Source organism: Cebus imitator, unplaced genomic scaffold (assembly GCF_001604975.1).
Source record: "Cebus imitator isolate Cc_AM_T3 unplaced genomic scaffold, Cebus_imitator-1.0 Scaffold523, whole genome shotgun sequence".
NCBI classification, from domain to species: Eukaryota; Metazoa; Chordata; class Mammalia; order Primates; family Cebidae; genus Cebus; species Cebus imitator.
The window spans coordinates 1,068,087-1,094,323 of record NW_016107838.1 but is presented as its reverse complement, the minus strand read 5'-3'; the positions used below and the strand labels follow the sequence as shown (position 1 = coordinate 1,094,323).

The 26,237-nt window shown below is 46.4% G+C and overlaps 1 protein-coding gene and 1 pseudogene across 2 annotated transcripts; one reads left to right on the top strand and one right to left on the bottom strand.

Annotated features, from left to right (window-relative positions):
- The first annotated feature begins 11,059 nt into the window (after nt 1-11,059).
- Nucleotides 11,060-19,846, top strand: DEFB1 (defensin beta 1). The gene is made up of 2 exons (XM_017514380.2): nt 11,060-11,230; nt 19,612-19,846. The coding sequence occupies exons 1-2, from the start codon at nt 11,170-11,172 to the stop codon at nt 19,755-19,757; spliced, it is 207 nt and encodes a 68-aa protein (XP_017369869.1). The 5' UTR covers nt 11,060-11,169; the 3' UTR covers nt 19,758-19,846.
- A 3,035-nt stretch (nt 19,847-22,881) lies between these two features.
- Nucleotides 22,882-25,463, bottom strand: LOC108293126 (annotated as a pseudogene). Its single transcript, XR_005197682.1, has 3 exons — nt 25,124-25,463; nt 24,058-25,034; nt 22,882-23,964 (listed from the first exon to the last, which is right to left on the bottom strand). The product of XR_005197682.1 is annotated as a probable RNA-binding protein 23 (transcript).
- Between the last annotated feature and the right edge of the window lie 774 nt (nt 25,464-26,237).

Below are 26,237 nucleotides of genomic sequence, written 5' to 3'. Positions count from 1 at the left end.
GGTGAGGGGGAAATGAGGGTTTACAGAGGTAGGAGGGAGCAACTGGGGGAGAGAGTATGCCCCCTTTTTCCTGCTAGGACGGCTGCTCCATTACATTCTGAATTACCCAACTTTCAATACTGTTAAAAGATAAAGCTTGCGGCCACGTGCGGTGGCTCATGCCTGTAGTCCCAGCACTTTGGGAGGCCAAGGTGGGCAGATCACCTGAGATTGGGAGTTCGAGACCAGCCTGACCATCATGGAGAAACTCCTCTCTACTAAAAATACAAAATTAGCTGGGCATGGTGGCACACACCTGTAGTCCCAGCTACTCGGGAGACTGAGGCAGGAGAATTGCTTGGAAACGGGAGGCGGAGGTTGTGGTGAGCTGAGAGTGTGCCATTGCACTCCAGCCTGGGCAACAAGGGCGAAACTCCATCTCGAAATAAATAAATAAATACAAATAAAATAAAACTTTCTCGGTTCTGGAGAAAGTTTTAAAGGCAGTTGTAATTTTGAAGTCCATAGGTAGAGGTAGAGCAGTATTTTGTGAAGATTTGGGCCAAGACCTGCCTCCGACCTGGCCTCCTCCCTGCCCAGCTCATTGGCCTTTTCTGCCCAGAAGCCAACCTGCAGCAGGTGAGATCCAGGACTTAGGAGCAAAGTCTGCCTTCACAGGGTAAACCGGTGGCAGCCCCAGAAGCAGCCTGCCTTACACAAGGGCGTGAACCTCAAGCGTCAGATTCTTCCTTCTCCTCACTTGTCACTGGCATGTTTTTCTCATCTCCGTATGTGATTCTTTACCTTTTCTTTCTATCCTTCCTGGACTCCCAGAAATACCACAGGACCAGAAGCCAGAGGGCTCAGCATCTACAGACCCGGTAACTGGGAGACACAGGGCAAGTCGGTCCCTACTGTTGAGCATCAGTTTCCACATCCAGAAAATGGGACCGTGGGGAGATGGATCTGCTATCCTACTCTCACAGGTGGAGGCAGTGATCACATGAGAGCCTGGGTCCCACAGAACCTTTTACACACTGGGCAAACATGCCAGGACGTGAAGCCCCAGCAAAGATGGCTAATAGGGGGCATCCCGGAAGAAATGGGTAGCCATTTCCTGGGACGTTTTCTTCAAGCTAAAGGTGATGAGACATCCTATTCATTACCTTAGACCCTAATAATCAGCTGTTCAATCAATGAGTGCATAAACAAACCAAAACCAGTTAAGGATGCATGCATCTGAAACCAACAAACACCCACTGAGCTTTCATTATGTGCCAACTGTTGTCATGGGTTTACTTTGTATGAAATGCAAAGACTAAATCACCTTCATGTCCTAATATAAAGGCAATAAAGAGGCAAATAACTGTAATTCAAGGCAGAGACACTGGGGGGAAAGGAAAAAATACAGTGCAGATTCAAAACAGGAAAACACTTCCTCATTGGGAGGTCAGGAAAGGTTCACTAGCCTTGACACATGGACAGGCTTCCAAACTGTGTCACCAGGAAAGGGTGTCCCAGGCCAAAGCTAACAAGGCAGGAGATGCAGGATTGGGAGGGAGCAGTAAGACCAAAGCACAGGTACAAGTGGAAGTGCAAGGAAGAAGTGGACACTAAACAGGGAAAACGTGATTGGATCCCAAGAACAGAGGTTTCCAAACGTCGGCTCAGGATGGTAGATTTACTCAGGAGAGGAATGCATGTCTGGGTTCTTCCAGGCATTGACTGACACACAGATTCCTTTTGCAGGAGAGCAAGTGATCAATTACGGTTTCAATTAATCACCCCCTGCCTAAACATAACTTCCTGCCACCTGGTACAAACACTGTCCCAAGTGAGCCAGTCGTGAGCCCCCGAAACCTAGCGATCATCACGTGCTAGATGGGATTCGCAGTACCCAGATCACAGAGTTGTTTGGAAATTAACTGTGGCAAGAGCTATGCAAGTATCTGGCTTGAAGATGTGTCTTTTTGTCCAAAGTACGATAACAAGTTTTTTTTAGTAGGGACTTACTTGTAAAACAGATACACCTGAAATGAGGAAATACATTCCAGAATTATCTAGCTGAAGAAGACTCCATGTCACAGGTTAGGAATTTCAGGGGTGGGAGGCAGTGGCTTGTCAAGGCTGCAAGGTCAGTCCCTCACACCACTGAGTCCAGAACCCAGGCTTCCTGACCCCAAGCGTCCTCTCTCTTGCTGCTGGCTGGCTTCTCAGAAACCAAACACCAGCCTATGAGAGGCTGAGCAAGCAGATCTCTTGAGCCCAGGAGTTCAAAACCAGCCTGGGCAACATGGTGAAACCGCATCTGCACATACACACACACACAAAAGAAACAAACAAATAGCCGGGAATGGTGGCGCCTGCCTGCAGTCCTAGCTTCTTGGGAGGCTGAGGTGGAGTCTGGAAATCTCTTGAGTCTTGGAAGTTAAGGCTGCAGTGAGCCGTGACCAGGCCACTGCACTCCAGCCTTGGTAACAGAGAAAGATCCTGTCTCAAAAAAAAGTAAAGTTCCCCAAACTTGGCAGGGTTCCCCAGTCACGGTGGCCGAGCCCCTATGCCTGCTGTCCTCCTCGCCCCATTTTTCAGGGCCAGCTGCAATGCACTTTGCTAGTTCCTGACATGGATAACCTCTGAGGGTCTGTGTCCTCTGTCCAGAGTGCTTGTAGCCCCTGTCTCCCTGCACCACTCCTTTTGTCTGGACAGCTTCTGCTCCTCTTTGTAAATCTCAGCTTCAGCACCCCAAGCTCTGAAGGACTTCCCTCACACCCAAACGATGTCAGGACCCTGGAATCACGTGAATACTACTCCTGTGCTGCTCCTGCAGGGGATTTAACACCTGCACAATCATTTGATGCTTGTATGCTGTGCTTAGAATGCGAGCCGTCTCTGTCTTGCCCATCTGTATGTGTGTATGTGCGTGTGTGTGTATGTGTGTGTTTTTGTGTGTTGTTTGTTTTTAGAGCCAGGCACAGCATTGATAAAAGTCCTTCCAGGTCTACCGTTGGGTGACAGGCGGCAACATGTTCACCGTATCCCTGAGTTCCAGTCTTTCGTCTATGGGCTTTGACTCTGCAGAGTCCCTTGGTGATTGCGGACAAAGAGCAAAAGTCGGCTGAGGGGAGGAGTGGAGCATTGGTCTGCTCTCCTCACCCTGAAGAGCCTACCAAGTGTGCAACCCCATGAATTATCACCAGGCCAGCTCCCCTCCATCCTCCCCTCCACTTGGAACAGACCCCGGCAGGCAGGGCCCTCGGCCTTTTCCCTCCTTCCAGATAATTCCTGTCCTGGTGCATTAGTCAGGGTTCTCTGGAAAAACAGAACCAAAAGGAAGTTCCTAAACAGATGGAAAGATGCTTATTAGGAGGCACTGGATCCTGTGATGACAGAGGCTGAGGAATCCCACTGCCTACCATCTGCAAGACAGCAGGAAAGCTGGAGACGTCATGTAGTCCAAGCCTGAGGGCCTGAGCACCAGGGCAGTCTACTGGGCAAGTCTTGGTCTGAGTCTGAAAGCACCTACAAGTTCCAATGTCCAGGGGCAGGAAAGGAGGGGTCTTCCAGCTCAAGAAAAGAGAGCCAGTTTGCCTCTTTGTTCTACTCCTGCCTCCAAGAAATTGCACAATGCCCGCCCACACTGGTAAGTGCACATTTCTTTACTACAGATTCAAAAGCTAACCTCTCTCTGAAGCACCGGCAGACACACCCAGAAAGGTGTTACCAGCTGTCTGAACATAGCCCACTCAGGTTGATAAATAAAGTTACCCATCACACCTGGATCCTACCCCACTTCCTGTGATGCTGAAACCTCCGCACCATGCAAGCTGTTGACCAACATCATCTCATCTAACTCCAACCACAGCTCTCCACTCTTCAGTGGAGGGAAGCGTCTCAGGACGGTCACAGACTGCCCCAGGTCGCATTGAGAGAGCAGGAATGCCAACATGTTTTTCTGCCACCAGAGTCCTGCTGTGTCATTAAGATTTGATTCCGTGGCTTTGCAGGCTCCAAGGATAGCATGTCCAGCATTCCCTAGTCATTCTTCAAGTTCCCTTTAAATGTCACTTCCCCAATAGTGCCTTTCCTAAGCTCCATGAGAAACCGTCACTCTCCCCCTCAGCTCCCAGAGGGGACTTCTAGAACCACTGTTGATCTAGCCGCTGGCATGACTTGTTTCTCTGTCCCCGACAAGCCTGTGAGCTCCTTGGGACAGGAGCCAGTTCTTCATCTCTCCTTTCTCCAAATCTAGCCCAGCCTTTGCATACAGAAGATGCTTATTACTAATGTGGGTTGAATAAATAAATCAAAGGGCAATGTGCCTAACCTACTCACATCTGTTTCTTTTTCTGGGAAGAAGGGATAAATAATTCTTGCACGACCTGCTTCACAGGGTTGTCGTAAAGTTGGAAATGAGAGGGGGTGTTTCCATCACTTAAAAATACCACTGAATATAAGATTCACAATTCATTATCTACTTTTCAGAGGGGAATCAGGAGAGGGGGAGAGAAGACCACATTAGTTATTTACATCAATTATAAGATTCACCTTAACATCACAAATGTTCAATTTGAAAAAGTGTATATTTATGAATCCTAGAAATACATCAAGGTATGTAAAAGCACAAAGTAGTGGCATTTTGTGTTGTGGTCATTGGTGGGGGGGTTGTTAAAAAGACAGATCCTAGAGCCTTATTGAAAATTCTGATTTAAGGGTGATTTTGTTTTCGTGAGGAATCACCAGGTGATTCTGATGGGTTGCCTGGTTTGGAAACTGGTTCCTAAAATGATGTAAAATTCACCCTCTTCTTTTAAAAAGGAGGAAACTGGGGGTGGCAGACAACCCGTAGCTTGTCACAGGTCGGGCACAGGTGTTCCACCAAAACCTGACTCCGGCTTCGCCTCCCACTCTTCATCGGGGCTTCCCACCAGGCCACTGCACCTCCTCTGGCTGCGGCTCAGGCTTTGCCGAATGCTGATGATTTCGGCCAGTTCTGGACTCCTGACATCATTGGCTGCTCTCATTTCTGCAAAGCCAATGAACAAACCACTCACAGGAAAAAGCTGGTTACAGCAGGAAGCAGTTTGGGGGGATTTCAGATGGGAGCTGATAGTTGCACACACAACATTGGTTTTATATTTTTTAGGGTCTAGCAACCCTTTTACTTCAGACCCAAAACAAACCAGATGAACACAGGATCCCTTGAGTTGCTGAAATGCCTCCAATTGTCTTTGCTTTCAACGAGGTTTAAACAGTATGAAACAACCTGGCTGGCATTTGGCAGAAGGCCACCATGATTCCCCTGGCATGAAACAAAAGGAAGTGCCCGGAAGTCAAGGACCTTGGAGAGCCCTAAGAAGGCTCAGATTTTTTGGTTTGCTTTTACATATTTGTCTTATTTTTAATTGACACATAATAATTATACATATTTATAGGTTACACTGTGATATTGACATATATACACCTTGTGTTAAGATCAGTAAGCCAGACACAGAGAGACAAATACCACCTGATCTCAGTCATATGCAGAAACTAAAAAGTGGATCTCACAAAAGCACAGAGGAGAATAGCATTACCTGAGTCTGGGGAGGGGAGGGGAAGGTGGCAAGGGAGAGGGGAGGAGGAGGGGGGAGTGTGAGGGGGGAGAGGGAGGGGAGGGGGGAAGGGGGAGAGGGGAAAATGGAGAGGGGGAAAGTGGGGAGGAGGAGGGGAGGGGGAGATGGAGAAGAGGAAGTGGCAAGGGGGAGGTGGGGAGGGGAAGGAGAGGGGGAGGTGGAGGGGGAAAGTGGGGAGGGGGAGGTCGGAAGGGGGAGGTGGGGAGGGGAGGGGTTGGTCAACAGGTGCAAAGTTACAACTAAACGGGAAGAAAACTTTCTGGTGCTTTACTGCCCAGTAGGGTGATTAGAGCTCACAATGATGTATTATATATTTCAAAATAGCCAGATTCTGGGATTCTGAGAAGCTAGGGCCAGGCTTAGGGGTGAAGAAGGACTGTTAGGCCTCTCAGGCAGCACCACCCACCCCAGCCAAGTAGAGTGAGCCAGCCCGGTGCCAGGACAGACGCAGGAACAGTCACTTCACTTCAGAGGCTGAGGGAAGCCTCTGATTGTCCCTGTTAGCTGTCACGTTGAAGGAATCCCTTTATGCTCTGCAATTAGCTTCTGTATCCGTAAATCATCTAATTATGTTAAGCTGGATTCATTCTGCCTTTCCTTTTTTTTTTTTTTACTGCCAGAAACTGTCTGTTGCACAAAAGCCATTCAGGAGGCCTGCACTGTGGAAGAAATGGCTACGGCTAAGTCCCAGGGACTCCCAGAACCTCCCTGGGGTAGACATCGGTTACATCCTTCCAACTACGATCCTGATGGGCGGTAAACGGCAATTCTGGGCATCACTGGGAAAAGCTGATTTCCTTGCTTGGGTCAGAGTTCTCTCTGCAGAGGTGTGTTCTCAGTCCCATCTGTCAGAGCATGGCTTGCAACTACCTGAGAAGCATAGGTTGGTCATGACTGTACATGCTACCCTTTACCAAGAGTGTTTGTATTGCAGTGGGGACACCATCCAACACTCTGGGAAGAATATTAGAGGCATTGCAACACGTCCTGGGAGGATTGCTGGGGAGTGGGGGTGGACATCAGGAGCATCTATGCACCTCTCTGCTGCCTCTAAGGCTTTTTCTATTAGGTATCAGAATGGGATGTGGATGTAGATCAAAAAGAGAGGCTGCCAAGTAAAGCCTTTTTCTGAATTGTGGAATTACTACTGACTTTGTGTTTCTTCAAAGTGTATGTAATGTCTCCACCCAGGCTAACAAAAAGGTTGTTATGTGAATTATGAATTATAATACCGATGTCACTGTAGAAATCAGTCAGTGTGGTGGGAGAAACTACAGGGAAAGGGAGCAGGCCTGAACGGTCAGAAGGCTCTGCAAAGCTCCAGGGGAGACTAGCTGAAGGCAGCTAGTCTGTAAACCTGAGGCAGCAGGCAAGGGTTAGGTACAAAGGAGTGTGGGGGAATTTTTCTTAAACAGGCTCGTTTACTTATGCTGACCAGGAGCTGATCTTTGATCATCCTTGTCCTTGACATTCCTGGAAAGGGGGACAATAAATGTTAATTACCCGTAGCCCGTGTTTGCTCCAGGCTTTTGGCATTATGCCTGTGCTGAATAAAAGCTCCAGCTTCTTGAGGCTGCACTTTAGCCGCTAGACCCCTCTAATTCCATCTCCAACCTGGCCAGTCAGCACTACCCACTTCCCAAGCCCCTACCTGCCAAATTGTCTTTAAAAACTCTCATCCCTGAATGCTCGGGGAGACTGATTTTAGTAATAATAAAACTCTGGTTTCCTGCATGCCTGGCTCTGCGCGAATTACTCTTTCTCCATTGCAATTCCCCTGTCTTGATAAATCGGTCTGTCGAGGCGGCAGGCAAGGTGAGCCCGTTGGGCGGTTACAGTACCTTTCATAGATTTATAAAGACCTCCACCCTTTTTTTTTCCTATCTTGGACTTTCCAATTTTTGATAAGCTATTTCATAACCCTAGGCAGTTGTCAGCTAAATAGCCTTAAATTTGCACATGTAAAGGAAACAACTCAGGTGAAAATCAAATAGCATAATTTACATTATAAAGCAGAGAGAGAAAAGTCTGGTGGTGCTAGAGGGAGACACTTTTATTTTTCTTTGAGCCAAATTAAACAGAAAATTAAACTACACTCTTTCTTAAAAACCCAAGAGTAGCCTCTGTTGCAATAACTATTTTAGTCACACACACGAAAAGTCAAGTGAAAACATAATTCAGTCAACTGAGAAGAAAAAGAAAAACTTTTGCTCCAAAAAAAGACAATGTCTTAGGAGAGAAAAACAAAAAACAACAAAAAACAAGACATGAAGACCTTTCAAATACAAACACCCACACACTCACACATACACACACACACATCTTGGATATTAACCTTTCAATTAAGCTGACTTTTAACCATTGGGCTCCTTTAAAAGAATTTTTTTAATCTTATTACCCTATTTCAGCTAGGGCAAAATGCTGCTAAACTGACAATGATCACACGAATTATATTATTTCTGAGCGTTCTAAGTATAAGCAGAAATTAATACCAGCTGGTTGTTAATACTAACTTTAGTCATTTAAAAGGTATTTGCAAGACAGTATCCCAAACTAATTTCTTACCTAGTGATGGGTCTCAGGCTACAGACTGTTCTCTACCATCCTAGAGTGGCGGGGCGGGGGCAAGCAGGGAAAAGCAAACTTCATCTTACCTGTTGGAAGCAAGCTCAAACTCCATAAAGGAATTATCTGCCTTTTATTGCCATGGAGGCAGGAAAACTTGCCCTCCTGTTGGAAGCAAGTCAAACTCCAAACAAAGGAGTTGTACAGCAAAATAAACTTTAGATCTCAACCTAATTTGGGGAGATAAAGGATGCCCTGGAGGATCAAGCATTGCTCTCAGACATCCGCAAATTGTCCTATTTGTTTCAGCCATAAAGTTAGCTCATGCTGGTACCAAGCACCGATAGATTTGTCAAAGGTCGGGGCATCTCCACTCAGAATCACCCCCCCCCCCCGTCGTGGTTACCAAAATGCACACCCAAAATTTTGAGACAGGTCCCAGATAATTTAGAAAGTTTATTTTGCCCAGGTTGAGGACTAGCCTGCGACACAGCCTCAGGAAGTCCTGACAACGTGTGCCCAAAGTTGTCAGGGGCACAGCTTGGTTTTATACATTTTGGGGAGACATGAGATATCAATCAATATGTTAGAAGTACATTAGTTCTGTCCAGAAAGGTAGAGACAGCTCAAAGCAAGCCCCCACCCGCCAACTCTGGGCTTGCAGGTCACAGGTATGTGAGAGACAGATGATTATATTCTTTTTTTTCTTTTTCTGAGACGGAGTGTGGCCCTGTTGCCCAGGCTGGAATGCTGTGGCGCGATCTCAGCTCACTGCAACCTCCGTCTCCCAAGTTCAAACAATTCTCCTGCCTCAGCCTCCCAAGTAGCTGCCATTACAGGTATGTGCCACCACATCCAGCTAATATGTGGATTTTTAGTAGAGACGGGGTTTCGCCATGTTGGCAGGGCAGGTCTCCAACTCCTAACCTCAGACTATCCACCCCGCCTGCACCCCCCAGACCTACCAGAGTGCTGGGATTATAGACGTGAGCCTCTGTGCCCTGGCCGGTTGCCTTTGTTTGAATTTATGATAAGTCTTTCCAAAAGAGGCAATCAGAATACAAATCTATCTCTGGGAGCAAAAAGATGAATAGAATAGGAGGCAGATTTGCCCTGAGCAGTTCCCAGCTTGAAGGGGCCAAAGATATATTTCTTTCACAACCTTATCGAACCCACACCGGGTATAACAACCTGGAAGGCCTCCCCAGGAGGTGGTCAGCACAGAGGCTAGGGAATGAGGCTTTCCAGGCTATTACACCAGGTTTTCCATTTACCAGCTGGGTGACCTTGGGCAGTTTATTTCAATTCTCTGCAACCCATTGTTTTTCTTCTCTAACATGAGGCTAATATTGCCTGGTCAAAGAATCATAGTGTTGGTTCAATAAGACAGAAAGAAAGGGCCAGAAAAACAGGGATGGGATCCTGTAGCTAGCTCATTGAGGCAGTTCACAGGGGGGTGTTTGGGAGCAACTTGAAAGAGGCTGAGCCATGTCTCACCCAAAAGCAGCGAGGAGACCTACGTTTCAGTTCGTACTTTTCTCTTGCCACAAGGTCACTGCTCCCAGGTCAGACATAGCTCAGCCTCTTCCAAGTTTCTCTTAAGCCCCTTAACCATTCCTCTCAAACCTCCACTGTTAACTGCCTCAATAAGCTAGCTACAGGATCCCACCCGATGTCTTTCTGTCCCTTTCTTCCTGTCTCTCTGAATACATTTCTCTCTATCTCTACCTCTCTCCGTCTATTTCCACTTCTCTCTGTCTCTGTTCGTTTCTATCTCCCTGTTTCTCTGTGTCTCTCTACTATCTCTCTGCATGTCTCTGCCTCTGTTTCTGTTTGTCTCTGCCCATCTTTCTGGTTCTCTGTCTTTCTCTGGCAGGGGTGCAGTGGGAGTATATGGCAGGTGCATGTTTGGATGCAGAATGACATTCTGCCAGGGGGGAGTGGCTGAGGGTCAATCTGCTCTGGGTGTGTCATGCTAAGTGGCTGCAGCATGGGGTTCTCATCAGACCAGCATGATGGTGTAGGTTGGATGCCATTCCTGGAAGCTGAGCCTCAAGCTGGGTTCTCTGGCAACGCCACCCCACCCCCCAACCCTCTGCCAACCCTGCCCATATCCTCTGAATAAACTCTTCCCTTCCCTGGTCAGCGAGAGCCAGCTTCTGCTGCTTGCAAGTAAGCCACTGAGACATCAGGAAAGCTGCTCACAGAATTACAATTAAAATCAGTGATAAATAAAATGTTTCTTAAATCTTTAGAATCAAGGAACACCTGAGGGATACTTGGAGAGTAGCTAACAGCACCCCAGTTGCAGCTCTGCAGGGTTGGCCCAGGCTGGACCCTCAGCCCTTGACCTCCAAGGGCCACACTAGGGGCCCAGTTTCTGAGGAGTGCCATTCAGAAACTTCCCAGGAACAGAGAAAGGAGAAAGTTTGGTCTGTCGAGGACAGTGTTCTGCATAAGGGAAGAGATGAGATGGTAACCTCGGCCAGAAGAAAGAACTTCATTAAAACCAGCTCTGCTTTTGCAAGGGAAGAGGGTGAAGTTTGAGGTTGTCTTGCAGGAAGACAATCAAACTAAAGAGACCAACACCAGCTTAGAGCCGGTTGGCCCCCTGCTAAGAGCTTCCCTGTGGCCTCTCCTCCATGGGCCCCAAAAGGAGGGATTCCAGCATGAGCTGCCTTTTCCAGAAGCCCCATCAGAACTGACTAACCTAGAAACGCAAACAGGAGGAGCTGCACCGGGGCTCCAGGCTGAAAGCTAAATCCAGCGGCAGCCAGTTGGAGACAATGTGCCATGTGACTGCCGACTGCTCAGGGCAAATGACACCAGGGGTTGGCAATTAGAAGTTCACCCTGGACTGTGGCACCTCCCTTCAGCTCCGTCGATGAGGTTGTGCAATCCAACAGTCCTATAAATACAGCGTCACTCCAGCCTCTGGAAGCCTCTGTCAGCTCAACCTCCAAAGGAGCTGCGTCTCTATTCCTGAAATCCTAGGTCCCGCCTGCCAGTCGCCATGAGAACTTCCTACCTTCTGCTGTTTACTCTCTGCTTAGTTTTGTGTGACATGGCTTCAGGTAAGCTCCGGTACCTGCTAAAGTTTCCCATCCCCAGGGCTGGGGACACTGGGCTGATGTGAGCCTCAGATGGCTGCCTCCATGTCCCAAGGGACGAGGGACAAGCAGCAGGAGAGCATCCATGGTTGAGTGGCATGCAGTTGGCAGGAGGCAGCTGGCAAGGCCTGCCAAGCCTTGAGAGTCTGCGAGCAGCCAAGGAATGAGCCTGGCAGGGACACGGGGCTAGTCACAGGCAGCTGCCTGCATCCTTGTCCTGGACACAATGGCAGCATCCTATGTGGATGAGATGGCCTCTTCCCCTGCAAGATGGCTCCCCACACTGAGAGCCAGCTTCCTCAGACCAGGTCACTGGGTGCAGCCTCACCTGCTACAGGTGAGGCGCTGCCGCCCCACCCACCAGGCCAGCTCAGCCGGTGCCTTGGACTCACCTCGTGTGCAGGCAGGGAGGGCCACAGAAGAGGCCCTCTCCCTCTTCTGAGAAATGCATCCATGTAGGAGGGGGCTTCCTATGAACCAGGTGGATGTCAGCTTCTCTGGGCCAAAGCAGCCATGACCTTGACGTGAGGTGGGACACTGCAGGAGATTATAGGGGACATGTTTGATCCCAGCCTTCTCCCTCACTCACACAAGCCACGTGGTGCTAAGCCTTGATTTATTCAACTGCAGAATGAGGGGGCTGAGGCGGATGACTTCAAAAGCACTCCAGTTTGGAAAGTCTCTGTAATTTCCTATTGTAAGTTACTCTAGGCCATCACTTTAGCTAACAGACAAGCCTAATTTACTCCAATTATGCCTCAGTTTTTCCATCTGAAAACTGACATGCAGAGCTTTTCATGCTGCCAGTTGCTACCTTGGGTTCTTTTGGTTTCAGGTTTTTTGTTTGTTTTTTGAGACAGGGTCTTGCTCTGTCACCCAGGCTGGAATGCAGTGGTGTGACCTCGGCTCACTGCAGCCTCTGCCTCCTGAGCTCAAGCCATCCACCCACCTCAGCCTCTCAAGTAACTGCAACTACACGCCTGCACCACCACACCTGGTGTGTGGTGAATTCTTTCATTTTTATTTTTTGGTAGAGATGAGGTCTTACTATGTTGCCCAGGTTCTTCTCAAACTCCTGGGCTCAAGTGATCCCCCCTACCTCAGCTTCTCAAAGAGCTGGGACTACAGGCGTGAGCCACTGCACCCAGCCTACCATGGTTTTTTTTTTTTCAAGAATAGAAAATATAACCATGCCATGTAGTTAAAGTAGATGCTATTTAATCATACCCATATTTCAATTTGGGGTGTGTGCATGTTTTTACTGAGTAACATTGAGAAATTTCTTTCTTACAGTGGTTCAGTCCAAAATCAAGAGTTTGAAAGCCACTTTGTTAACACTAAGAAGTTTTATTTTCAGTCTGTTATATCCAAATGGAATTATGAGAAGCTATTCTCGAGCCTTCCCACTCACAACTCCCTGCTTCCGCCACTTGACTTTTATGGTGATAACTTTCCATGTTCTTTATGTTTTTATCACACTAATATTCAAGTTGAATAGTATAGCTTTGTTTGTGCACACATTTCTATTAGCCAATAGGTGCCCATATGCTTCTGTTTCTACATGCTGAAAAGCTGCATTACTGGATCATAGGATATGCATATATTCAGCTGTTTTAGACAATACCAAACTGTTTTCCAAAATTGTTTACAGCGATTTGCACTCCCACAAGCAGTTAATAAGAGTTCCTCTTGCTCCGTATCCTTGCCAACATTCGATAGCATCAATCATTTTTAAATTTTAGCCACTTGGTGAGTGTAGCAATAGCTCATTGTAGTTTAAATTTGCATTTCCCTGATAAATAATAAGTTGGGCCCTTTTATATATAGTTACTGGCAACTGGGATATTTTTTGTAAAATGCCTGTTTGTCTTTTGCCCCTGTTTTCTATCAGATTATCTGTCTTTTCTTATTTATTTTTAGTTCTTTATGTATTGTCAGCTATATACATTACAAATGTCTTCTCTTGCTTTGTATCTTGACTTTTCACTCCCCTAAAGGAAACTTTCCTTGAACGGATGCTTTGATCATCATTTCAACGTAGTTGAATGTGTCATGCCTTTTTCCCTAAGGTTACTGCTGTTTGTACCTTGTTTAAGAAGACTTTCTTTATACCAAAGACATGAAGGTAGTCTCCAATATTGTCTTCCAAAAGCTTATCCTTTTTTTTTTTTTAATACATTTAGGCTTATAATCCATCTGGCAATGGTGTGTGTCTGTGTGTGTGTGTGTGTCTGTGTGTGTCTGATGTGAAGGGTCAAGTTTTTATTTTCCCAGTATGAATATCTGATTGTTCAGAACCAACTATTTTTTTTGAGACTGAGTCTCACTTTGTTGCCCAGGCTGTAGTGCAGTGGCACGATCTTGGCTAACCACAACCTCTGCCTCCCGGGTTCAAGCAATTCTCCTGCCTCAGCCTCCTGAGTAGCTGGGATTATAGATGCCCACCAACATACCTGGCTAATTTTTGTATTTTTAATAGAGACAGGGTTTCACCATGTTGGCTAGCCTGGTCTCAAACACCTGACCTCAAGTTCTCCACCCACCAAAGTGCTGGGATTATAGCCATGAGCCACCATGCTCAGCCCAGAACCAGCTGTTGCTAAGACTATTTTTCCCCACTGTTCTGCTGAGCCACCACTATTCCACATCAATTCTCCATGGATGTGTGAGCCTCTTTCTTTTTCTTTTTTTGAGACGGAGTCACACACTGTCACCCAGGCTGGAGTGCAGTGGCACGATCCCAGTACATGAGCCTCTTTCTACACTCTTTATCTTATTCCATTTGGACATTTGTCTCTCCTTGTGCCATGAGCACACTGCCTTAATTACAGTGGCTCTACAATTAGTCTTGAAATCCAGTGAAGCAAATCTGCCACCTTTTTTCCAAATGTGTCTTGGCTATTCTTGGCCATTTGAATTTACAAATAAAATTTAGTATCCACTTGTCAGATTAGAACCTCTTCCCATGGCATTGGGTTGAACCAGAAGATTAATTAAAGAAAAAATAATCTTCAAGTACTTAAACAGAGCATTTCCACTCATTTAGGTCTTCTTTATTTCAAAATGTCTTATGCCTTATGGATAGAAGTAGTGCACACATTTTCTTAGATTTTTAACTAGGCATTTGTTACTTGACGCTCTTTGACATGGTATGTTACTTTCACATCATTTTGGCTATTGGTTGCAAATACACAGATGTAAAATGGATTTTTTTTCTTTTGTATTTGCTCTCATATACAGCAAACTTGCTAATCCGGCTTAATTCCTTTTGAACTGTCTATGTATAATCATAATGTCTGCAAATAGTGATAATTTCATCTCTTCCTTTCCAACTCATATCATTTGCTTATGTTTTTCTTATCCTGTTCCACTGGCTAGTATATGAAATTCAATGTTAAATGGAAATGGTAATAACCATTATTCTGGCCCTATTGCCAATCTCAAAGGCAAGGCTTTTATTTTTTATCATTGAGAGTACTATTTTTTTTTTCAGGCTTTATAGTTCTTTTTATTGATTAAGTAAATTACTCTAGTTACAAGGTTTAAGAATTTTTATGTTAAAGTAATTTTGAATTTTTCAAATGTTTCTTCTGCATTTATTGATCATATGCTTTTTTATTATTAATAGCATAATAATAAACTTGACTAACTTTCAAATGTTAAATGATACCTTGTATTTGTGAAATAAACTGAACTTGATTTTATTCTATTTGCTGATTTTTTATTTTATTTTATTTTATTTTATTTTTTTATTTTTTATTTTTTTTTGAGACAGAGTTTCACTCTTGTTACCCAGGCTGGAGTGCAATGGCGTGATCTCGGCTCACCGCAACCTCCGCCTCCTGGGTTCAGGCAATTCTCCTGCCATCAGCCTCCTGAGTAGCTGGGATTACAGGCACGTGCCACCATGCCCAGCTAATTTTTTGTAGTTTTAGTAGAGATGGGGTTTCACCATGTTGACCAGGATGGTCTCGATCTCTTGACCTCGTGATCCACCCCCCTCGGCCTCCCAAAGTGCTGGGATTACAGGCTTGAGCCACCGCGCCCGGCCTATTTGCTGATTTTTTAAAGTATTTTTGTCTTTCTGTTGATTAGAGAGATTGACTTGCAATTTTTCTGTTCCTTTTTTTTAATTTCTGATTTTGTTAGATATGGTATTAAGACTATGTTGGCATCCATAGATAAGTATTCTCCCTTTTTCTCTTCTGAGAAACAGTATGTGTTGTGCAGACCCTATACCTTATTTACTGCTCAGTTGAATTTGCTGATGAAGCCATCTTGGCCTAGACTTTTATTTGTGGGCTCAATACCTTTGACAGTTATGGGACTATTCAGATTTTCTAATTCTTATTGTGTTTATTTTAGCAAGTTGTATTTTTCTAGGAATGTTTCTATTTGACTAAATTTTCAGGTTTTCATAAATTCATAACTTTTTTTTGTTAGTAGGATGTGACATTCCTGCTTTTGTTTCTGTCTTTCTCTCAAATCTTGACCTAGTAATTCTTTATTGTTGATTCTCTGATACCTACAAAGTGGACGTGTGTGTGTGCCTGTGTGTGTGTGTGTGTGTGTGTGTGTGTGTGTGTGAGATATTCTAGCTGTTTTTTTTGGGCTGCCACTATTATTGGAAAACATAAACCTTCAGAAGCATTTAGATTACACAAACATCTCTTAAGAAGCATGTAAGAGAAACAGACGTGCACAGTGAAATTAACACAAGGAGGAAGGCAAATGTCATGAAAATGGTCAAGGCAAGTGCTTTTAAAAGGCTCCTAGACTGAAAGCAGCATAGACTGCTCCAGCAGAAAGGTACCTCAACATTCCAGACCAAAGGTTCTGAAAGTATGGACTCTGGACCAGAAGCTTCAGTGTCACCTGGGAGCTTGTTTTAAAACACAAATTATCAGCCCCAACCCAGACCCACTCAGATGCTGAGACTTGGAATATGATCTTGTCACCCAGGTGATGAGCATAGTACCCAACAGTTAGTTCCAACCCTCACCCGCCTCCCTCCCTTCATGTCCATGAGTACTCAGTGTTTAGCTCCCACTTATAACTGAGAACATGTGGTATTTGGCTTTCTTTTCCTGTGTTAATTTGCTTAGGATATTGGCCTCCAGCGGCATTCTTCTTGCTGCAAAAGACATACTTTCATTCTTTTTTATGGCTATATAATCTCCTCCATTTTAAATTAGAGAAGCTGGGGCCTAGAGAGGTTGAGTGGTTTGCCAAAGATCACACAGTGGATTAGTTTTAGAACACAGAATGTAACCAAAGTACCCTGACACCAACTTCACTGCAATTTCTCTGTGTCCCGTAATGTACTAGATCCTGGAAGATAATGCCAGAAATTAGTTCTGGTTCTGCATCATGACACCGTAGTCAGCTAGCAGTGTCGTAAAGCAGAATGAGAACTGAAGTGAGGTCAGGAGGCATCCATTCTGGTAGGGGGTTGGTCTTCGACCAGCTACATGCTCTGGGGGCATCATTGGACCTTGGTTCCTTCACCTGGGGAGAGGATCACAGAGAGATTGAACTAATTGAGCTCTGAAGTCCATCTTGGCTCTAAAAAGCTACACCCAAATATTAAATTTGGGCCTGCTCGCTTACTCAGCATGTACATGTACCCAACAATTTGATTATTTAGAAGAACAATCAAGAACAAGGATGTGTAGACCTTCACAATTTCAAAGTGCTTTCAAATTTGTAAGCTCAACTGATCTCTCTAATAAGAGATAATAACTTGGAGAGGTTCCATCTTGCAGGTCAGGTTGGAGTAGGCATCCTCTAAGTATCTCCTGAGCACTGAGAGCCTCCAGTACAGACAGACTAGAGCGGAAAATGGAGACTTTGGGGGAGGCTGGTTGGTCATGATCTTACTTGAGGTCAACATTGTGGCGTGGTTATTAAAACACAGTACAATCTCAGACAGCATCATTAGGAATCAATGAGAGAAACAGAATACAAGCTGACAATCAAGAGACTGTGTTTTGTGTGAAGAAATGAGTGGCCTCAGCCCAAGATGCCTCCCTGAGTCATGGGATGGTAGAATGAGAGTGTCTCTCAATTCTCTTCCAACTCCGCAGCAACACAGTTCAATAGAATGTTCTGTGGTGGTGAAAAGATTCTATATCTGCTCTGTTGATGAATGCAGCACTCACTGGCCACATATGGCTTGTGGGCACCTGCAGCGTGGCGAGGGGGATTTCAATTAATTTAAATGAGAACAGCTGCAGGAAGCGAGTGGCTGCCATATTGGATGGTGCAGCTTTGTAGCGAAGAAAATGAGAGAAATTGAGCCTTTTGTGACCTTGGTTGGTGGGACACATTTAAGGGACTCTGTATCGATACCAGGCTTCAAATGTTGGAAACTCTACTGGCCAATTTAAACACATCCACAGGAGAATAAAAAGGTTTGGGAAGGGCCTAGAAACCAGGCATTGAGGACCGTGAGGAAAGAAGAGTGTTTTTTTTTTTTTTTTTTTTTTTGAGGCAGAGTAATTTTGCTCTTGTTATCCAGGCTGGTGTGCAATGGCACGATCTCGGCTCACCAAAACCTCCGCTCCGCCTCCCAGATTACAGCGATTCTCCTGCCTCAGCCTCCCTAGCACCTGGGATTACAGACATGTGTCACCACTCCCAGCTAATTTTATATTTTTAGTAGAGACCGGGTTTCTCCATGTTGGTCAGGCTGGTCTCGAACTCCCGACCTCAGATGATCCACCCGCCTCGGCCTCCCAAAGTGCTGGGATTACAGGTGTGAGCTACTGCACCCAGCCAGAAGAGTTTTTCAAAAGAGGAATTACTGCAAATAGCAGAAAAACGGCTGCAGGATGGAAGTTACTGACAGGACAGTTTCCATCAGTGTGAAAGCCATCTTTCCAACAGAGATCTGTGACATTAGAATGTACTGTCTCCTAGGGTGGTGATGGCCTTTGCATTAGTTTGCTCAGGCTACGACGTTTATGGTTTAAACTGCCCATAAACAGACTGGGTGGTTTAAACAACAGAACTGTACTTCCTCAGAGTCCTGGAGGCTGGAAGTCTGAGATCAAGGTGCCGGCTAGGCTGGCCTCTCTCAGGTCTCTCTCCTTGGCTAGTAAACTGCCGCCTCCTCCCTGGGTCCTCACATGGTCTTTCCTCTGTGCATCTCTGTCCCAGTCTCTTATTCTGCAAGTCATACGGATCAGAGCACATCCCGATGACCACGTTTAACTTGAATCACCTCTTTAGAGTTTCTCTCTCCAAATACAACCACTTTCTGAGGCACTGGTTAGGACGTCAAAACGAATTTTTTTCCGAGGGGATATATTTCAGTCCAAAACACCTACCAGTGGAGGCATGCAAAACGATGGCCTGATGGTCCCTGGCCAGGAATATCACAGGCGACTGCTTCCTGTGTCATGGAGCAGAAGCCTAGTCCAGAGTACCGTCTCTATTTATGAGATCTGGGATACTGGGAGAAGGATAAAATCAATTCCAAGTAGAAAAAAACCTATGAAAGCTTTAGAGAGTACCACAATTTCAGCCTGACATGAAAGGATCCTAGAATTCAGCTGAAATAGTGATGTGGGAAGTGGGGAGCCGGAACTCAAGGCAGAGGGAACAGTGTAATTGAAGGCATGGCGGGAGGGAAGTGTAGGCTGTGTTTGCAGAGTGGCACCTGCTTCCACATTTCTTTTTTTTTTTTTTTTTTTTTTGAGACGGAGTTTCGCTCTTGTTACCCAGGCTGGAGTGCAATGGCGCGATCTCGGCTCACTGCAACCTCCGCCTCCTCGGTTCAAGCAATTCTCCTGCCTCAGCCTCCTGAGTAGCTGGGATTACAGGCATGTGCCACCATGCCCAGCTAATTTTTTGTAGTTTTAGTAGAGACGGGGTTTCACCATGTTGACCAGGATGGTCTCGATCTCTTGACCTCGTGATCCACCCGCCTCGGCCTCCCAAAGTGCTGGGATTACAGGCTTGAGCCACCACGCCCGGCCTGCTTCCACATTTCTAAAACACAGCATGTGAGTTTGAGCATGGTGAGACAATGCAGAAAACTTATTTGGAAAATAACCTGAATTCCCTGCACTCCTCAAATATCTCAGCATAAGAAAACCCCACTCGGAACCCCACTGTTCATCCGTGGCTTGTATTTGACCACAGCTGGCATAGCCCTGGACTGAGTAAGCTCTTCAGTCACCTCATTTCATGAGCAGCCCCAAAGATCAATCACGTGCAAATTTCTTGGAAGAGAAAACTCTCTAGTGTTTTGCAGTTATTTGTCCTGGTCTCACGAGATGTTCTCAAATCGTTGCAGCTACAAGCCATGAGTCTGAAGTGTCTGTGTTCCCTCCTTACAGGTGACACCTTTCTCACAAGTCTTGGCCGCAGATCTGACCATTACAATTGTGTCAAGGGTGGAGGGCAATGTCTCTATTCCCCCTGCCCAATCTATACCAGAGTTCAAGGCACCTGTTACGGTGGGAAGGCCAAGTGCTGCAAGTGAGCTGGGACTGACCAGAGGAAAGGACGCAGAAGCCAAATGAACTATTTATAATCATTCTTTTAATAAAGGAAAATTGTTTTTCAAGCATACCTCCTTTGGCCAAAATGAATCTTGTGTCTCAATTGGAAGAGGTCAAGGAGTAGGGGGTTAGGGTGCATGGGCTGGAACATGAGATGGGTCGGACCACAAAGCTTGCCTGGAAGAGGGCAGTGATGGCCCAGTCTTGAGTGATGTCACCTCCACTTTGATCCCCAGACCAACACATGACTGAGTCTTTTTTTTTTTTTTTTTTTTGAGATGGAGTTTCACTCTTGTGACCCAAACTGGAGTGCAGTGAGGTGATCTCAGCTTATTGCAACCTCCACCTCTCAGGTTTAAGCGATTCTCCTGCCTCAGCCTCCCAAGTAGCTGGGATTACAGGCACCTGCCACCACACCCAGTTAATTTTCAGGTTTTGTTTTTGTTTTTAGTAGAGACAGGGTTTCACCATGTTGGCCATGCTAGTGTTGAACGCCTGACCTCAGGTGACCCATCCCTCTCAGCCTCCCAAAGTATTGGGATTACAGGTGTGGGCCACCACACCCAGCCCCAACATGTGACTCATTCTGAGAGTCCACATAATTCAGAGGTCTTAGCAGTCTCCTCCATGAAGCAGTCCATCGGCAAAACCCAGAACATCCATTTTTTCTCCTTTCTGGTCTTAGGAAAGTATGTTGGTTAACCTTAGCATTTGAGAATCTCCATAATGACCATAAAGATATTTCACTTAAGTTTTGCCCTCTAGGCCTCATGTCTGGGTTCCCAGATCACAATTCCTGAATCTACTGCAATGACATAACTTAGTAACATATCATTCACAAAAGCATGTGTATAAGCCAGCTACATCTGCATTTCATTCCTTCCAAACAATTAGGCCTGCAGACTCCATGTGGGTGGAGGAAAATGGGCTACCATCCTTTTTTTTTCTTCAATAAATCTCTTACAATTCCTGATGGTGTATACTGTGCTATCATCTCCCAAATCTGGCAACAGCAACAGTATCTTCCTCTTCCACTGTTGTAAAGCTTTTCTAACCAGCCTCCAATCATAGATTCAGACACAACACACCTTTCTGCAAGGAAAATGTGAGGAGAGGAAAATCCTGGCTTATGGGGTGAACATTCATCTCTACTCAGGTATTCTTGTAACCAGACTCAACTTGTGGTTTTCATCATGGTGCATCCAGCCTCTTCCTTCCTCTGAACAGCTGAGGAATAATCCAGGACCCTTCTGCCTTGAGAAGAAATCTCAGGCATGTGATCAACTTCCACCACAAGATATTTGAGTCCTCCCAGGTAGCATTTCTCTGGACAATAAGTTAATTAAAGGTAAATTCCCCATGAACCTTAGTACAGCCAGGGTTTGGGAAATCAGGTTCCTCAAGACCTAATTCTTAAGGTAGAAAAATAACTAAATAAAAACCACATGTTCGCTCCCCATTCTTCAGTCTACAAGGCTATGGCAATTTGGCCTCCCCTGCCTAGAGCCCTTCATGCGACCAGAAGCACATTTTTATGGATCCCCAGGCATGTGATGGAGCTACTGACTAATTCAGAAGGAAGATGGTAAGTCACCGAGAGCATTGTCACCAGAAACAGCAAACCCATGGCCAGAATGAACAACATGAGTCTTCTAGTCTCTCCTATCCCAACAGCATTTGCAGACAGCTTCTTTTGAGACACAGCTCTTGGCCTGTTTACTGGGCCTTAATGAGAGTGAATACTTGACCACAGGCCACCAAGTTAGCATGAAACTTGAGCTGCCCATCATGAACTGGGTGTTATCGACCGGCCAGGTCACAAAATTGAGCATGCACAGCCTTGCTCCATCGTCAAATGGAAGTGGCATATGCATCACTGGGTCTGGGCAGACCCTGAAGGTACAAGTGAGTTACATGGTTCTATGGAGAAGTGGCCCAAATGCCCATGCTTCCTACATCCGCCACAGTGCCTTCTCTCTCTGAGCCTGTGCCTACGGCCTCATGGTGAGTTCCCTATGATGGTTTGACAGAGGCAGAGAAAATCTGCACCTGGTTTACAATGGTTCTGCACAACATGCTGGGTAGACAGCTGTAGCACTGAGCCCCTTCCTGGGTCATCCTGGAAGGACTTTCCCTGAAGCGGGGAAGGAAAATCCTCTCGGTGGGCAGAACTTCACACAGTGCACGCGGCTGTGCACTTTGCTTAGAAAAAGAAATGACCAGGTGTGTGATTATGTATTCATTTGTAGGCTGTCGCCAATGGCTAGGCTGGGTGGTTACGGGCTCGCAAGAAATAGGACTGGAAAATTCACAACAGGCTTCTCTGAATGGACAAAAATCAGGAAGATACCTGTGTCCTGTGTGATTGTCCACTAAATGATGACCTCAGCAGAGGAGGGTTTTAACATTTGAGAGGGTAGAATAACCCATTCCATGAAGGTCAGTTGGCCCCTTTCCTCCGCCACCTGTCTCATCATGCAGTGGGTTTATGAATGAAGTGGTGACGGTCGCAGGAATGACGCTTAGGCAGGAGTGACCTGGTGACCTGACTACAGCTTCTGTCAGGTCCAATCTGCCAGCAGCACAGACCAACACTGACACATAAAAGCCTCTGGAAAACATCTCAACGACAAGATTGTGGTGCAAATATAATATTATTTTTCACTTTTCAAACTTTAGAATCGACTATAGGCAATGCACAGGAAATTCTTTTTATGCTTATGATTATAATATAATCATTATGGATCTGGCAATATCAAAGCACAACTGACAGCAGTTGAGACGTAGCAAAGAAGAGACGAAGGAAGGGGTAAGGCGTAAGGTCTTGTCATACATAGTGCGTGGTGGGGGACATTTTCTAAAAATATTACATAAGAAATTAAAGGCATAAATGAAACCAACTAAAGAAAAGCAACTAAAGTAATAACGTACCTATCAAAATTTGGAAGTAAGACAGAGAGGGGGTTGGGTAGGTTTTTTTTTTTTTTTGTTACTAATCTTTTATAATCCCTAGAAACATCATGGTTTGGGCTCATAAGAAGTTGTCAGACAGACACACAACAGAGACCACACATAAATAGGCCACAGCTGCCACAAGGAGGAGGCTTGCCTTTTGTACAAAGTTTATATATATATACACACACACACATACACACACACACATATTTATGTACACAGACATAAGGGGATAAAATCCAGTGAGAAGGGCTCACACATGCCCAGGTGGGAAATGGGAGCAGCTTTAGCTGCCAGGGTTGAGGCCACAGTAGAGGCACACAGGAAGTGGTAGAGAGCAGCAGCCTCCCTCCATCCTCCCACCCTGGGCCAAAGGGAGGACGTGGGAGGAAGGACAAGTATTCAAAGGAAGATGGAAGACACTGGAAAGGTACACTCCACCTCTTACTAAATTCCTGAAAGCCCCTAAATGCCTGGCAGGATAGATCACTCCCATGCCTCCTAGCAAGATGCTGAGTCTACAGTAGGTCTGGCCTCAAGCTGCATCAAGCTGAGGTCTGAGGTTGGCTTCTCAATGCACGAATCCATGCTATCTTCCAGGGCCCTAATAGCAGAAAAAGAGCACCTTCAAGGCTCACCCCACGAACTCAGTCCTCTTGATTCACAGGTCCTAAGGGTCTTCCTTGACAGAAAGAAGGATGAAGGTACAGGAAAAGGAGAGAGGTCAGTGCCTTCAGTTAATGCCCTACGGCCTTCCCAATGGGGGAGGAATTGAGGAATCATTAAGGTGTAGGAAAGGGCAAGAAGGTCATCTCAGAGACAATACACAAGGAGAAACAGGTACTCAATGCAGGTGTAGACTCTGCTTTCTTCAACTGAGCGCTTTGCTCAGCAGAGTCCGTTTCCAGTGGGGCCATGAGCAGGAGCTCTTCTTGGTGTCTTAAGGGTGGCCCCAATTCCCTCAGAGACAATGTCCATGCCCTCAGGATGGCTTGGTCCACATAATGGAGAGATGGGGCCATGGAAGAGTAGATGTGAAGTAGCAGGACCCAGAGGTACAGGGAGGCAGTCCGCCGTGCCACCGATTTACATGGTGTGGGGGGTAAAGAGGCTGGAGAGCTGGAAGCACTGGGAGGCAAGGTTCAGGGCTGGACTCAGAGAGCTGCTGGGTTCAGGTGCCCACGGGAACTGCTCCATTCAGCTGCGAGGCAGCAGCTTGGGTGGCGGCAGCAGTGTGGGTGGCGGCAGCAGTGTGGGTGGCGGCAGCAGTGTGGGTGGCAGCAGCAGTGTGGATGGTGGCAGCAGCAGTGTGGGTGGCGGCAGCAGCAGCAGCAGCAGTGGCAGTTGGCAGTTGGATTCCAGAGCCTTCTGCCAGTTTGGCCATAAGCTGCAAACCTGCTGATCCCAGATCCAGCTCCTGGTCACCATGAGGGAAAGTGATGTCTGTGCCACCATCCAGTCGCTCAGTCACATGGCCAACCCTCATAGGTCGACCAGCAAGTTCAAAGCCATTCAACTGTTCCAGGGCCCGCCGCACACACTCAGAGTCAGAGAACGTGATGAAACCATAACCTTTAGAGCAGCCTGTATCTGAGTCCTTCATCAGGACAATATTATCAATTTTACCAAAGGACTCAAGGATGCCTGGGAGCATGTCTTCAGTGATACTGAAGTGCAGGGAACCCACGTAGAGGCGCACTGGTCCGCCAGTGCCCTTTTGCAGGTTGTTGGCCATGGCTGCTGGTCGGTTTTCCTCTGCCTGTGAAGCCTGTACGATAGGCACTCCCAGCAACCGTTGCTCAGTTAGCCCAATGGCCAGTGGCACAGCCTGGATTTCACAGAATTCCACATAGGCAATGCCCTTAGGAGGGCGTGAGTTCCGATCTGAGACGACACGTACATCACGAACCTGGCCTACAGCAGAGAAAAAGTCCTCCAGGTCTGGAGGCCTCATGCGGGCGGCTAACTGCGTACAGAAAACTGTGCGGGCATCACGCTCCTCAGGACTCAGTTTATCAGTTGGCTCCCTGACTGGGCTCTTCTCTCTGAAGTGAGGACTCTTACTGTGTCCATACCTATGGCCAGTGGCAAGTGGAGGACTCCTGTAGCACACACGATCCTCACGGCGACGGTCGCGACTTTGCGGCTTACTATGTCGACGACCCCAGCTACGGCACGGGGACGATGCTGCTGATCTCGACCTTGACTCTGACTGTCTCTCCGTCTATGCTGATCCTGGTCTCGACTACGACTGCACTTTCTATCCCTGCTTCTACTATGGCTCCGACTCCCCTTCTTCAGCCCTGAAAGCTGCCAGGCATCTGAAGAGGCCGTTTTCCCCCCAAAGCCAAGTAAAACCTGGTGTTTCCAAATCAGGGGTCCTCTTGCGTGCTTATCTCCCTGATGGTGCTGCTTCCACTGGTCCCATTGCCACTGTGGCTGGTGCTGCTGGTGGTATTGCTGGGATAATCCTGACTTCTTTCCTTTGTTGCTCATCCTCTTCTATTCTATAGGGAGCTTCCAGCATGACCTCAATCACTATATCAAAGTCATCAGATGCCATTCTGTCAGATCAGTTCTGGGTCTCTGCAGGGATGTCCCGGTTCTCTCCGTTCCTTTGGGTATGTTGTGGGGAGTGAAGCTCAGATATATCCTAGAGCCTAGGCAAGAAAAGCAGCAATGCAGGTAGAGCTACTCCTCTTCCCGCAAAATGGTGGCAACTCCACCGTCTTCCAGCAGGTAGTTTCGTGGTCCATTCAGGCAACTGTGACAAAAATACTGTGGACCAGGGAGCTTTAACAACACATATTTCTCATAGTTCTGGAGGCCGGGCAGTCCAGCCCTTGCCTGCTGAGGGCATGCTTCCTTGTCCACAGATGGTCATCTTCTTACTGGTTGCACAAGTGCTCTTGGGACTGTACTTGCAAGTAGGTCTGAAACGTTTCAGAATGAAAATGTGGGAAAAGGGGAGAAATAATAATCACAAGAACTAAGATTTTCTACACATAAGATTTAAATAAAATTGAAAGGTTACATTAAAACCCTGTAATAATGTGTGTGTGTGTGTGTGTGTGTGTCTGTATGCATATATATGTATGTATATGTGTATTTGTGCATATTTTTTTGAGGCCGAGCCTTGATCTGTCACCCAGGCTGGAGTGCAGCAGCATGATCTCAGCTCACTGCAACCCCTGCCTCCTGGCTTCAAGCAATTCTCCTGTCTCAGCCTCCCCAGTAGCTGGAATTGCAGGTGCATGCCACCATGCCTGGCTAATTTTTATATTTTTAGTAGAGATGAAGTTTCACCATGTTGGCCAGGCTGGTCTCAAACTTCTGACCTCAAGTGATCCTCTCAACTTGGCCTCCCAGAGTGCTGAAATCACAGCCATGAGCCACTGCACCTGGCCTAAAACCCTGTAATCTTACTTTGAATTGCAACTATCACTATAACATTATGACGTTTTCCCCCTCTTAATAAAAAATGTTTATTTCTTAACCTTTGCCCT